The sequence below is a fragment of the Rutilus rutilus genome (genome assembly GCF_951802725.1).
Source record: "Rutilus rutilus genome assembly, chromosome: 10".
Classification (NCBI taxonomy): domain Eukaryota; kingdom Metazoa; phylum Chordata; class Actinopteri; order Cypriniformes; family Leuciscidae; genus Rutilus; species Rutilus rutilus.
The window spans coordinates 14150862-14164955 of record NC_140215.1 but is presented as its reverse complement, the minus strand read 5'-3'; the positions used below and the strand labels follow the sequence as shown (position 1 = coordinate 14164955).

Below are 14094 nucleotides of genomic sequence, written 5' to 3'. Positions count from 1 at the left end.
GGCAAAGTCCTGACTTATGAATATTAATAAAGTACCGACATTGGTAACAGATTGGCTGAGAGGCAAAGTGGGCGCTGTTGAGATGGCCAATTAACAAATCCTACACCGGACTTATGAATTAGCTACTGTTTCATGAATATTAATTAGGATATGTGACTGGATGCTTCAGGGAAAATAGGAAGTAACGTCACCAAAACCTGATTAATATTCATGAACTATTCCGTCACCATAGTAGGTTTTGTTATTTTGTTTCTCCTCTGTATCTGATGCACAAGATTGTCAGTTCTTCCGAGGGGCCATCATCATCATCATCATCATCATCGCCTCACTGATGCCCTCGCAAGTCTGACGAACGAATGAATCATTCTAGTGAGTCTGTTCTTTTTAATGACTCGATCACAGTGAGTGATGACTCCAACGTATACGTGAATCGTTTTAGTGAACTGTCCGAAGGAACCGATTTGCTTAAATGAATCAATTCTCAAAGAGCAAAGTCCTCTGGTTTCGTCTATCTACGCATAGAATATAGCTATACTTATCAAATAGGAGGCAAAGTGTCCGTGTTGGTAATAGTCAATCAATCTAAACTGTAATATTGGAGTTTCTCAAGGATCAATTTTGGGCCCTATCCTGTTCAGTTTATATATTAATGACATGCCTTTAGTCTGTCCGTTAATATTCAAATATATGCTGATGACAGTTCTTTGTGCATGCTAAAACCAAACAACAAGCAGCAAATTATTTAACTGAGGCATTGGTCCATGTTTCTGATTGGTAGTAATTCATATTTACATTTGAATAAAAGCAAAACTGTTTGTATGTTCTTTTAACAAAGATGTACAGTGATTCCTCATCCTGATGTATTTGTTAAAGGAGAAAAGCTTAATGTCGTACCTGATTTTAAATACAACTGTCTTTTCAAAAGCATGCTAAAAAGGTAGCCAATATTATTCAATTTAATTTGTCCAACTTGAGGCATATAAGACCATATTTAACAACAGAGGCAGCAAAATATTTTATGCATTCTATGGTATTTTCTCATTTACATATCGCTTTAGTTGGTCTCAAGCCAGCACAACAATTGTAAAACACTTTAAACTCTTTACAAGTACAGTACAAACTATTCAACATTTAAATTTAGATTAAAGAAATGGCTAAAAGCAAATCAAATTTGTAATCAGGTGTAAATTATTATTTTTATGATACTGCCATTATTATCCCTAGCAGTGTTACTGTATGTAATTTGATATTGTTTCTATCTTTTGTGATACAGGTTTCTTATTTATGGATCATTTGGATTTGTATATGCGATAACCTACCAATCTTGTGTTTAAAATCTGGCAAGGGGCAACAGATAAAAAATAGCTTGTGGGGCTTATTTACAGTGTTTGACTGTTGATTAATGAGCACTGTAGCCTACCTATTAAATAAAAGTTACACAAATTACATTTTAAGGTGCCCGACTTTCAGGAAGTTTGTAATTGTCATTGAACCTTTTGATATTCACTTAAAAGATGAACACTTGTGTGATAAAACTTTCAGTTTTGATGCTGTTCTATGTTTGTCTCGTTACCTATGCAGTTAATAAATGACAGCACTACATTCTTCAAGGAATGAAAAACAGGAACTTGCCCACAATGTCACTGGAAGCAAATATCAGTGTTTGTTTGTGCTCTGCTGGATGACATCACCTAACAGACTCCATGTGTTACTGACTGATACAGAGGCTATATTTAAAGAGGCATGAGAGTTTGGCCTGACAGGTCAGGAGACCACAGGAAGTAGCTGTTGCTTGTGTAGAACCGTTTTTACACAGGAGGATCTAGTGAAATTAAATATAAAAACATTTTAATATTTAATGAAAACTAAGATCAAACATTCCAAAACTAGTTTGGAATGAACATGCAGTCTTCCAGGTAAGGACACAAGTAAAACATTCTTTTATTTTAACTTAGCAGCCAAGGACAATTGATCAAGAAAAAGGTTTAAGAGAATATTTTCAGTCAAGATCAGCTCAAACATAGTGCAGTCCATGATAAACCCCATTGTTTACAATTTCATGGAAAAGAGCAGATGTTATCAGAAAGAATTCTCTACTCGAGTATAGCCTCACATTGTTTCAGACTGAGAAACTCCAGGACCCTCATGTTTGTGCAGAACCACAAATGACAATCTTCTCTCCATGTCTGCTGTTATGTCTGAGTTAGAATGTGGGAAATAATCAAACAAAACCTCATAATTGATGCATTTAACCAAGATCCTTCCACAAGGAAATGGGAAAATAAAAATAGTGTAAAAAAGAAATTTGATTAAACATGATTTAGGTTTAAAATGTCTTGCAATAAGCATTTAGCTACAGGTAAAAGCTAGAAATATTCCTTGATCTGATCCTTTGTTCACACTGCAGTCCAATCTGATTTGATTTTCAAATTCAAATGTTAGCAATGACTTTCCCAGCTGAAATCTTGCAAGTGATGAAACTTAGTTCAGACAACATTTGAAAGAATTTTAAACAAAAAACAAATCAAATCAGGATTTAATTTGGTTGTGCTAACCCATTAAAAACTACACAGAGGAGCTCAATCACTTTTAATACACAAACGTTTATTCAGCCAAACTAAGCAACATTATAATAAGAACAGATGTGACTGAGCAAGAGTGAACTTGACAGACCAGCACAAGTCTCAAGTTAAAAGACATGAATCACATTCCTCAGAAACTCTGCTACTACCTTTAATTTCACTGTGCTTTGTGCCACGCCGTAAAAACAGAAACGTCTAATCCAAAGATCTAAAAGCGACACGTTTGACAGATTCTTTTTTTCGACATTTTCCTGTTCTTTAATAAGAAATAAATTTTAGACCACAGAATCTGTGGTACTGGTTTCAATCTACCAGAGAACATAAAAAAATGGACCAAGTCCTATAAACCATGAAATAGACAGATATAGGAGGAGAGAGAGTGCACATGTAAGGGTAGACATATTCACAGGAAGTAATCCAGCTCATAGCGAACGAACGAGTTCTTCTCATCGTTGAAGACGAGAGGATAATGTGCGATCAGTGCGTCCTGGGAGCCGATATAGATGGAGTTGTAGATCTTCCAGTATACGTCACGCACTTTACGAGCAGGATGGAACAAACCCTATTGAGGGAGAAAAACCATTGCGCCATTAGACAAGTCTTCATAACTCAATGGAAAAACTATTACATAAATACCAAACAAATGTGCAGATTCCATGTTGGAAGTGAAACGTACCTGTAAGCAATACTGCAGCATGCGGCAGGGTCCAATCGCCACCCGCAGACCCTCGAGGGCCCCCATTACAGCTTGGATCACATGAGGAGACGTTTCAAAGACATTGGGCCAAACATAGTTGAGCAAATGATTGAGAGAATCTTCACAGCCAAAGCCATAAACTCCCAGAGACATATGCTGCACCACAGCACTGGCTGTTTGCCTGTGTACGAGATCCCTGCGACCGAGAGCAGAAATACAGGAGGTTAGAGTACTATTGAGAGCAATCTGCATGCAACTGTCTTGTGAAAAGAAATAATCTACTTCCTTACCTATCCATCAGAGCATCCTCCAACAGAGGTGTGACAGCATAGATATAATCTTTGCCCATTTCACCAATGTACTCAAACAGGAAAGACAGAGACTTTAGGACACCGTTCTGAACATTAAGCTCAGGAACACGGTACTCATTCATCAATGCAGGAAGCACGGTGAATGGCGAACACGTCTCAGCCACGATAGCAATGGCTACTGTTGTGCACACACGGTTCTGACGCTCCTGCACCTTCAGATTGTTGAGCAACGTGGCCAGCACATCATGAGGACTAGAGAATTAAGAACAGGACAAATTAAAATCCAACATTTTCATCCATGTTATGACAGATTCTGCATTATCAGAGAAGGATTTTACCCAATGGCCTTGGCGATGTAGCCGAAAGTGTTGACAGTAGCTCTACGGATGGCCTTCTTGTGGGCTTTCAACAACTCCAACAATTCAAAACAGATACGCATCCATTCCCTGGCAGACACGTACTCCGCACCCCTGAAATGGATAAGATGTGTTTAGGAGGCATTATTGACATTTTTCAAAAGTTAACGGCTTAAATTCTGCGAAGACCTATAGGACTGACCTGTCAGCGATTCTGCCCACTAGATCAATGCAGTTCTCCTGCACCTTCTCATGTCTGTTCTTCAAGATGGGAGTCAAACGTGGAAGCAGGTCTTTGATAGGTGGTGTCATCTTGTGCATACCTGAGAACAAGACATTTTAACATTTATTCAAAGTCAAAAGAACCCAAAGCAGTAGAAACAATATTCAAATTTATTAAACATTGATTAAAACAAAATGTGATGCACCTAAATAACTTTAACCAAATCTGAATTAAAGTTTCCATTTAGCCAAAAAACAATACTAATTTGTTTTAGACATTTGGGTAACTGAACTTGGTATGCTGTTCAGGATATTGTGTTTTCAGTTAATAAATTAAACTAATCAGAGTAAAGTTCCTCTGTGACAAGATGCCTCTCGATATTTCAGTTGAACACATTTTAAATACTGCTAGAGTCACGGTGAAGTGCATCCACAATGCTGACATGTTTAACTGTTGTAGCTTATCCATGTTATGTGCACAAAACAGATGCTGAAAGTCAAAAAGCACCATCAGAAAGTGCACTAATTAAAGGGATACTCCACTTTAAAGTGAAAATTCTGTCATCATATGCTCACCCTCATGTTGTTTCAATCCTTTATGAATTTCTTTCTTCTGCTGAACAGAAAGGAAGATATTTAGAAGAATATCAGTAACCAGACAGTTTCTGGTCTCATTGACTTCCATAGTATATTTTTTTCCTACTATGGAAGTCAATGAGACCAGTCTGGTTACTGATATTCTTCTAAATATCTTCCTTTCTGTTCAGCAGAAGAAAGAAATTCATACAGGTTTGAAACAACATGAGGGTGAGTATATGATGACAGAATTTTCATTTTAAAGTGGAGTATCCCTTTAATCATTACTCTTTGGGTCAATGATATCGGCCCCTCAAAATGATTTTGGTGATTTTCGCTGCTCTGGATGAATATTGTGCGCATCACTAAAAACAAACATTGTGATCAAAGTTTAATCATTTGGATTAACGCATAACTGCTAGCAAGCACAACTTATAAAGTGCTTTTGCTGACACTCACCAATGACATTGACGATAGCTTTAAGGGCTCCAAGAATGCTACCCAGCACTTCTGGGTATTCTTCTCCCAGATACTCATACAACACCACACCCAAATGGCCCATGAGTTTTTCCTAAAGGGAAATGTCAGAGCAGGATATATATTAAGCACGATAAGTAGTTTCATTTAACCAGTACAAGTATTTTCACGTCCATAAATGAACATAAGGGCTTCCCTCACCTCTTGGCATGTCTTCATGACCACCGCTGTGCGAGAAATTAGGTCAGCAGCCTGTTGACGGACTTTGGCGGATTTGTTGTTGAGACGCCACAGCACTGTACCGCAGATCTGAGGCAAGTATGGTTTAACTCTCTTACCCAGAGCATTCACCACCGTACCGAAGCCATTCAGCATCACAGAGTCCTGGAGATACAGGCAAAATTATAAGTATTATAACTATATAAATCAGAAGATTAACGGAGCAGGATTGTTTAACTGCAGCAAAGTCTGAAACTCACCTCAGTGGTCTGTTCCTGAAAGGCGTACAGGATACCGTCAATAAGCTGCTCCTCCAGTTTATGATCGATGTCAGCAGCACCAAGGTTGCCCATGATTTTCTCAATGGTCTCCATCACCATCTTTCTGTACTGTTCAGCTTCATCCTTCAAGTCATCCACGATACGGGAGATAATCTCAGCTGCGCCTACCTTATTGGCCAGCTCCACTGTAGTGTCCACTAACTGTAAAGTGGAAAAAGACAAATAAAGTTAAATGTGTATTGATCATGGTTAGTTACTCCTAATTAGGTGTTGATCTCACAAACCTGTCTGTAGTTGCGCCTATCCAACGCCATTCGGTGCTGCCAGAAATGTTTAAAGAATGGGGGCAAGATCTCTGTTTTAATGTAATTGGCTTCCACACCATCAGTGCCACAGCACTGCTTCACCACCTACAATATATAAGAAAAAAGGTTAGCCTAAAATGTTCAGAAAGATCATGTTTTTAATACTTCTGAATCTTTTTTGCCTGACGCACCTTGAGGACAATCTTCTTCATCTCCTCGTCAGGAGACTGGAACTCTCGGATGAGGATAAGCATCACTTCTCTGGTGTAATAGTTGGCATATTCAGCATCCATAAGAGGAATCAAGTATCCAATAGCTTTCAAGAACGCAGCAAGACCCTGAGAAGACAAATAATAGTGTTAAAAACATTTACTAAAAATAATCCTTTCAACCCAAAAACTAAGTTTGAAAGCAAACTTACGGTACCATTGATCAAAATACATGCTCACCTTGCCTCTGTGTTGCCTGATACCTTTCCAAAGAGGTTTCAGCACAGAATCAAAGGACTCGATACCGTACGGCGTAGCAGCTTCAGCCAGGGCAGCGATAGCCAGAGCACTGATGGTTCGCACTTTCTGCTGCTCATCCACGAGACCTGAGGGAAACAACGGATTGAGACTGGCCCATATAGCAGACAATGTTAAAGAATTTTGGTACACCCACATACAGATGAGTCGGACAGATTTCACCACAAGGCCATACTAACCATGCTCGATAATCTCCACCAAGCTGCGGAGATGGGGCAGAATAGCACAGCCCATGAGAATAGCGATCTGCTGTACGATCTTGATGCCTGTGTGACGAGCCTGCCAGGATTTCTTGCTCTTGCAAACAGCCTTGAGGAAAGGCAGGAGAGATGGAATGCCCAGGGCAGACGCCACGACGGCAAAAGCACGAGCTGTCGTATTTCTCACATACTCGTCCATGTTGTCAATGTCAGGCCTCATGGTGGAGATCATGGTGGCCAGACCGGCAGCCTGTGAAAGAAATGTAGATTTGATTAAATCATTAAATGAAGATCTGTTAATCAACCAGAGATGATATTTGCTATTTGAAGTCAACCATCTTACCTTTGCCAAGTTGGAGATAATCTCTCTACCCTCTACTCTAGCATAGTAATCTTCATCAATCAGCAAAGGCTCAATCACCACAAGAATCTGCAAGAACATACAGGTACGTTAGAAAAGAAATGAAAAGGAATACATTTATCCCCATATTTTAAAATTGATGCTTACAGGTAACTCAGACTTACCTTGTGGACATATGGTCGAACCAAGTCGTCAAGTTTGTAGAGAATACGATCGATGACTTTCACCAACAGATGACGCTCTTGGTCCTCCAGTGTAGGAGACATCAGCAGTGGCAGGATCTGGTTAAATAGGGGTCCTGCACCAAACTCTCTGGCCTTATCTGTAATTTGACGAAGAGCAGCCTGAAATGAGAGCGCTGGTTAGAGATCATATTTGAAAAATTACATGTTACAGTCAACCAAGTTTGAGAAAGGATACTAACCTTTCTCATGGGAGGTGTTCCATTCTTGATCTTCAGAAGAAGCTTCATGATCTTGCGCTCCTTCTGTTCTTCTGGACTGAGGGTGGACTCATCAACTTCAACCTGCAAACATAGATGGTATAATCAGTCCAAAAAAAAGAATTAAAATATATATATTTTTTATTACTATTATTTTTTACTTAAATTAATACTAAACTAAATTAATAATAAAAACAATACGACTTTTTTAAAAGTATCCCAATATTGTACAGGACAATATTGAACATGTGACTCACCAGTAGTTTGTCAAAGTACTGGATGTCATCTGGCTTGAGGAAAGGCAGGTTTCCAGAGGGCTGGTCATTGACTTGTTTCATAGATCTGTCCTCTGTTTGCATGTGGAAGCCAGTCATTCCTCCGATGGGGGTGGGAGTGGCGGCTAACTTGCGTGCAGGGGTGCGGATGGGCACATAGCCTGCTGGTGGGGGCAGTACCTGGAAGAATTGGCAAATGAAAATCAGGAATGTGACTCATTTTTAGACAGAAACAAAAAGTGTCTTGTGTATGTTAATATAATTACATACTTTGTATCCTTCTGGAAACATGGCATCAAGTTCATCATCAGTCAATGGGCGGTTCCTCTCATCAATCTCTCGCTCCCAGCGCCAAGCCTGCAGCTGTTCTGGGGTCATGCTCATCAGGTGACCTGCAAACATAGAAAACTTTACAGCAACATCCACAAATTGGTGCAGAAATCACCATTACGTTCAACAACAATAGAAATAAACAACAGCATTTGTCCAGTACCTGGAGTGGGCGTGGCCATATTCATGGCAGGTGTTCCCAGAGGGGTTTTTCCAGGGGTAAGCAGAGGAGTTGAAGAGCCCATCTGACTGGCTGGTGTTTCATCCCATCTTGACTTCCTCTTGCTTGCACCCGGGGTGGGCGTCTCACCTACTGACTCATCTCCTCTATCTGTACGTGGAGTCTCAGCCCAGCCACTGCCATGACCAGGTGTCTCTGAAACACAGAATTAAACAACTTAAAATCACTCTGCTTTACGTTTACTATTAGAAAACACAACAAAAATAATGGACAAAATAAAAGACCTCTCTCTGTCTTTGGTGTCTCATCCCAGCGGTTCTTGCGCACGCTGGAAGAGGCGCCTCCATGTCCGGGAGTAGCATGTCCGGGCGTGTCTCGACCAGGAGTGGCAGCTCCGGCTGGGGTGTGACTCGGTGTGGGCTCCCACATACGGGTGCTCGGGGTGGCTCCCGGGGTCTCGCTACCTTTGGCACGGCCAGGTGTCTCATCCCAACGACTGTTGGAAGGCGTGTGTCCCGGTGTATGTCCGGGTGTCTGGGTACAGAAAAGATCATGATTAGCAATATTCCTGGGTAAGTGGCCTTGTGATAATGTTGTTTAGGCTGCAACAACTAATTGATAAAACCCATAAATCGATAATGAAAAACAAAAACAAAATTAAAAATTTAATTTAATCATGTCTGCATGTTGTGCACAAAAAAAACCCATCCACCAGTCACATCATATTACAGTAGTGAATAATGCATTTGTATGTACACAACACATCTGAAATACAGTGAAGGAAAAAGTGCTGTGGGAAAAGTGCATGAACCAAGTTACCCAAAAATGAGAACGCTTTATATTATGTGCTTTAAACAAACTCGTAAGCATATGTTTTACAGACTTGATTGCAATACGTTGCAGCCCTGATACTGTTAGAGATAACAGACTCACGTCAGAAGACCCATCTGCCTGGTCCCAACTGGACACTTTTTTGGGTGTGGAGTTGCTGGGGGTTTGGTCGGCTGTCTGGTCCCAGCGACGTTTGCGTTTGGCCACAGCAGCCTGAGCAGCAGCAGAGCCGTTCACTGCTTTCAGCTCTCCAGATTTTGCTTTCTCTACCATCTGCAGCCTGATCTCTCTCTGGAGAAAGTAACATGATAGGTTTTAGTCAAAGGAAAATCTCTTAATTTAACTCAAGGTTCTTGAGAATTTTTTCAATCAGCAACTTATAAACCAGAGTTTCACTAGAAGACAAGCACACGGACGTAGAGAAACACTCACCTCTTCTTTGGACAGATGCTGCTCCTTCATAACATCCATGTACGTCCTGACCTGCATCTTGGGGTCCGGTGTTTTGCCCCCTATGCGAAAGAGCACCAACAAGATGCGAGACCGTCAGTCAAGTGAGTCTCAAAACCAGTGTTTTCACACACAAAGCACTACAGTCAACTGTCCCTGAATAGATGGCCTTAATGTTTAAATTACTGTCCTCTCATAACACAAAACAACCCTAGACAATAAAAGCTAAGCACTCTTTACAGTCATACATTAAGAACAGGCAGGTACAAAGAGGTTTCTGTTGCTTTTAAGAGGAGATAAGGAGAGGATATAGCCATCACTGATGCAGGGTCCTGGGCTGCGCTCTCCAGAATACGTACACTTTCAGTGCCAAGGGTCCCTCTGCAGTCAGACTTCAACCGGCAGAAAAGAAGCCTAGAAAATTTCTCTTTACCATTAGTAACACTTTGGAAAAGGGTTTGAACTCACACACACAATTGCATACCACCTGTTCTGTTCTTGTCACTCATTTATAAACAAAAAAGGGAAAAAAACCTTGTAGTATTCCAAAACCGACTTCTAAAATAATTTATTTTACTATACGTGTTGCAGCCAGAGACACTGAACACTTTGGGGAATTCTAATAAAATCTTTTAAAAAATTAATCAGAAACAAATTAAGGATTTAAAATGCACACTTGTGCATCTGGTTTCATTAAAAAAAAAAAATAACGCTATGATGAATTGGTTTTTAAAAAAGTTGAAATGAGAAGGGAGGACATGAAGTTGAGAAAATTGTCCTTGATGAGGCTTTAAAAATGACATAACTTCATAAAAAAAAAGAAAAAAAAAGAAGGTTTTGTGAAACCATGGTGGATTCCCCTTAAAGGCCCTCTGGCCTCACACCAAAGCAAAACTACCAACTATGGTCTTGATTTATCTGATAAACACGCTTCTTTTTGTTGACCATAACCTACACAGGACGAGTTGCTGCACCCTTAAGAGAGTGCAGACAGGACTGGCATAGCAGTACTGCTGTAGGAGAGAAATTAAGGACAGTTAGTATGGGCCTGTGGAATCTTGGTACACAGATTCTTCAATAGATATATCTCTATTTTATGATAATAAAATAGAAATATATTTACACAACAGTTTTGTAAAGCTTCCTCTATCTGGGACTACATGCAAGATGATCCAGAATCAATTCCCTCCTATAATCTGATCCTGAATGTTGCCATTTTGAGAGTGTGTAGCTTGCTTATTTGTAGCAGTATGAGCACCCACAGGCCATAGGTTTAAATATACTAAAATAGCTGGAAAACATTTAATTGGATGTTCAGTTTGGCTTTTTAACACTACAACTGGTAAACAATTAATTTTAAAAGTTTTTCCACAGGTGGCTCAAGTTTATTTAGAGTTCCACTCTTGTTTGGAAAAAAAAGAACATGCCATTGGGCAAATATCTAGAATATATTATTAAGGGACAAGAGAAAGCGGAAAAGAAAACTGTAACTGCACAACCACAGTATGCTGCAGCCTCTTGTAATAATAAACTTTTACTTGTACTTGTACTTCAAAGTGTCTTTGTTGGAGGTGCCTGACTATTATATTGCCTGTTTCACACACAAAAAAATACATTAACCCTTCGAACAACACACCTACCTGCAACCTATGCCTTGATGGGACAGATGACACCACCCAACCAACTGTCCCCCAAAACCTTTGCTGCCCAACTCATTTATAACCATTAATCCATCATAATTAATTCTCAATGCATTCCATTAAATGATCTGTGTCTTACTGAGACAGTCTTACAGGTCAGTTGAGTCCAGGGAGCAAGCTGTTGGGTGGTGTTCGAAGGGTTAAGCAGCAAAAAGACCAGTCTGGACCGGAACTTCATGGGCAGAGTAAATACTGATCGGCATGGACAGATAAATTAAACAGAGGAGAACGATGGTGTGAAATTTACCATCAGCAAACGGGTCGTGGCGCTCTGGGGAGATGATCATCTTTTGTCTGCGTTTCTTGTACTCGTCCTCGCGGTCCGAAATCTTCTGTGGTCTGTGTTCAGCAAAGGGATCATACTGCAGGGTGGGCAAAACAGAGAATATTGTATAATCACAGTTTCTTCTATATCCTACAACAAATGCATTTGGGAAATACATAAAGTGACGTTTTATTGAAAACGTCACAAAACTAAAAAAGAATATTGGAACTTGAAAATGGAAAATCTGTCCATTACCTGCTCATCTGACTGAGGAATGGAATTGAGTATTGCAACCGGTGCATGATATCCTGGTTTCTTCTGTCCAAGCAGACTAGTGGAAGAATCTTCATCATCATCCTGAAATAAAAATAGTAGGGATCAGAAACACCACCATGCAGTACTTACACATTCTGACATATTTTTGTATTTTTTTACTATTAAAAGCATTTTGTCATAGCTTACTTCCTCCTGCTCGTTGGCAGCAATTGAAGTCACATATCCGGCAAAACGGCTGTCACTGCCTCCGTAGATCTCCTGGTCATAATATCCAGTGGAATCAAGCCCAACACCCTGGTCAGCTCCCTCTGCCAGGGCGGCTTTCATCCCCTGGATTTCCAGGATCTGAGCCTCTATGTCTAAGACAAAAAACAGAAATAAAAACAGATCAGAACCCCAAAATACCTACAAACTGCTTACAACTATATATAACCATCAAGAGAGAGATCATTTCTTTGAGAGAGAAATATATATATATATATATATATATATATATATATATATATATATATATATATATAGAGAGAGAGAGAGAGAGAGAGAGAGAGAGAGAGAGAGAGAGAGAGATGTACATGCACACTTAGCAATTTAATAGAAATAAAATAGACAAGAGTGCGTAAACATGTATATTTTGTTGTTCATTTTACATAATATAAAGATCCATGCGTTTTACATAAGAGCCGTAAATTACTGGACGATGAATACAACTCATATTTCTACAAAGTGCTAGAAATAACCACACTCAATTAAAACCTCTATGTAGAGATTAGATAATGGGACAAGTTTTGTTCTCTGTTTGACTGTTTGCAACGCCATTTTGGTTTCAGTACATCGGTGTTTAACCAGTACGTTTTAACATTTACACAGTTAAGGCAAATAGCATAATAGGCAATACGCATTTCTGCAAATGAATGTTAGAAACAACTCTGCTATAAACCACAATACAAATCTCCAGATGGAGGATTAGTTGATATTTCTCATGTGCGCCACGGCCAGGTTTAAATCAACGATCAGACGCCATATTCTATTCACCGCCTCACACAGGGCTAATTCGGCTTAATTCTCGCTAATTCCACTTCTTAAGACTAGAAATAGCACCCCAAATACAATATATGTGTATGAACAACAAAATGCGATATATACATAAGAAAAAATTGAACAAATTTACCGTCGTGTGTTTTGGCGATCTGCGCCATTTTCGAGCTGTTGTGTGCGCCTCAGTACCGGAAGGCCTTTGACTGCACATCCGACTCTGCGGTCACAAGAACGCGCATGCGCAGAGCACGAGCACTAGACGTCATCACAGCTGGCAAATATCAACAACACCCCCCGCTCTGCTTGAGAAATGTAGCCATAGTGAAGATTTTGGGAGATTTCTTTGTGCGTACATTTTTATCTAGACTCCAAGATATAGATTATCAAGATAAAGTGCAATGAAGCTATTTATAATAACACACCTTGATGAAATATTTATGTGGCAAAGACCACACTTTATTCCGAGGAATGTCATCAGGACATGCAACTTTTGATCTCTAAAAATAGCCGTTCTAAAAAGCTATTAGAAACCTCTTCTAAACAAAAGGATTATATAAAATGCATATATTGTTTCAAATTGATATGTTACACAACCATCAAATGAGGCAGAAATCCAACTACAGTTTTCAAAAAGCATTATGTCGAATAAAGAATAGCGTCCATTTCTATAGAAAATATTGTGGAGTAACTGGAATGCTATACATTTGCTATACATTTGAAAAACTGAATAATATAACAAATATTAATATTGAGAATTTACTGCTATAAACCAAATAATGGCATTAGTCTGGATCTGGAAGAAATACATAATATACATGATATAATTTGTGTAGCCTAATTGTTTATTTTATTTTATTTTATTTTAAATATTCTATTTATTCTAAATGAATAAAGATGAGGTCAGAGATTAACCGCCAGGCAATGACCATTTTCTTATCAAAATTTGATAGCTTAAAGGGAAATTTAGAGATAACCTACTTTGGAAAATACATCATTGGAAAAAGTGTTCCAAATTGGATCAGGGCTAACTTATATTGTATCAATTTCATTGATGTATGACAAGCAGTCTAAGTCAATGTAGTTCAGTAGTATTTTTATAACAGCTATAATATGGGACAGACATGAGGGGTGAATACAGGTTGATTGGGACACTTTTTCCAAGTCATCTCAATGGCAAAAAAGTGTCCCAACCAAA

General features: G+C 39.3%; 1 protein-coding gene across 4 annotated transcripts; it reads right to left on the bottom strand.

The window, feature by feature from the left end:
• Positions 1-2583: 2583 nt before the first annotated feature.
• On the bottom strand, positions 2584-13195 carry sf3b1 (splicing factor 3b, subunit 1). 4 transcript variants are annotated; one of them, XM_084420813.1, is made up of 25 exons: positions 13033-13195; positions 12051-12223; positions 11844-11945; positions 11571-11685; positions 9606-9685; positions 9276-9464; positions 8627-8876; positions 8325-8537; positions 8102-8223; positions 7814-8011; positions 7539-7640; positions 7279-7458; positions 7097-7183; positions 6733-7003; positions 6476-6621; positions 6218-6364; positions 6006-6131; positions 5701-5922; positions 5423-5605; positions 5204-5315; positions 4149-4269; positions 3929-4060; positions 3570-3842; positions 3259-3475; positions 2584-3144 (listed from the first exon to the last, which is right to left on the bottom strand). In XM_084420813.1, the coding sequence occupies exons 1-25, from the start codon at positions 13058-13060 to the stop codon at positions 2986-2988; spliced, it is 3948 nt and encodes a 1315-aa protein (XP_084276939.1). In that variant the 5' UTR covers positions 13061-13195; the 3' UTR covers positions 2584-2985. The 4 variants fall into 4 exon arrangements, with proteins under 4 accessions (XP_084276939.1, XP_084276940.1, XP_084276942.1 ...); XM_084420814.1 differs by lacking the exons at positions 11571-11685; positions 11844-11945; positions 12051-12223; positions 13033-13195 and adding an exon at positions 9983-10422; XM_084420816.1 differs by lacking the exons at positions 2584-3144; positions 3259-3475; positions 3570-3842; ... (15 more) ...; positions 8627-8876; positions 9276-9464 and adding an exon at positions 9983-10037 and having other exon boundaries at positions 9607-9685; positions 13033-13118.
• Positions 13196-14094: the final 899 nt, after the last annotated feature.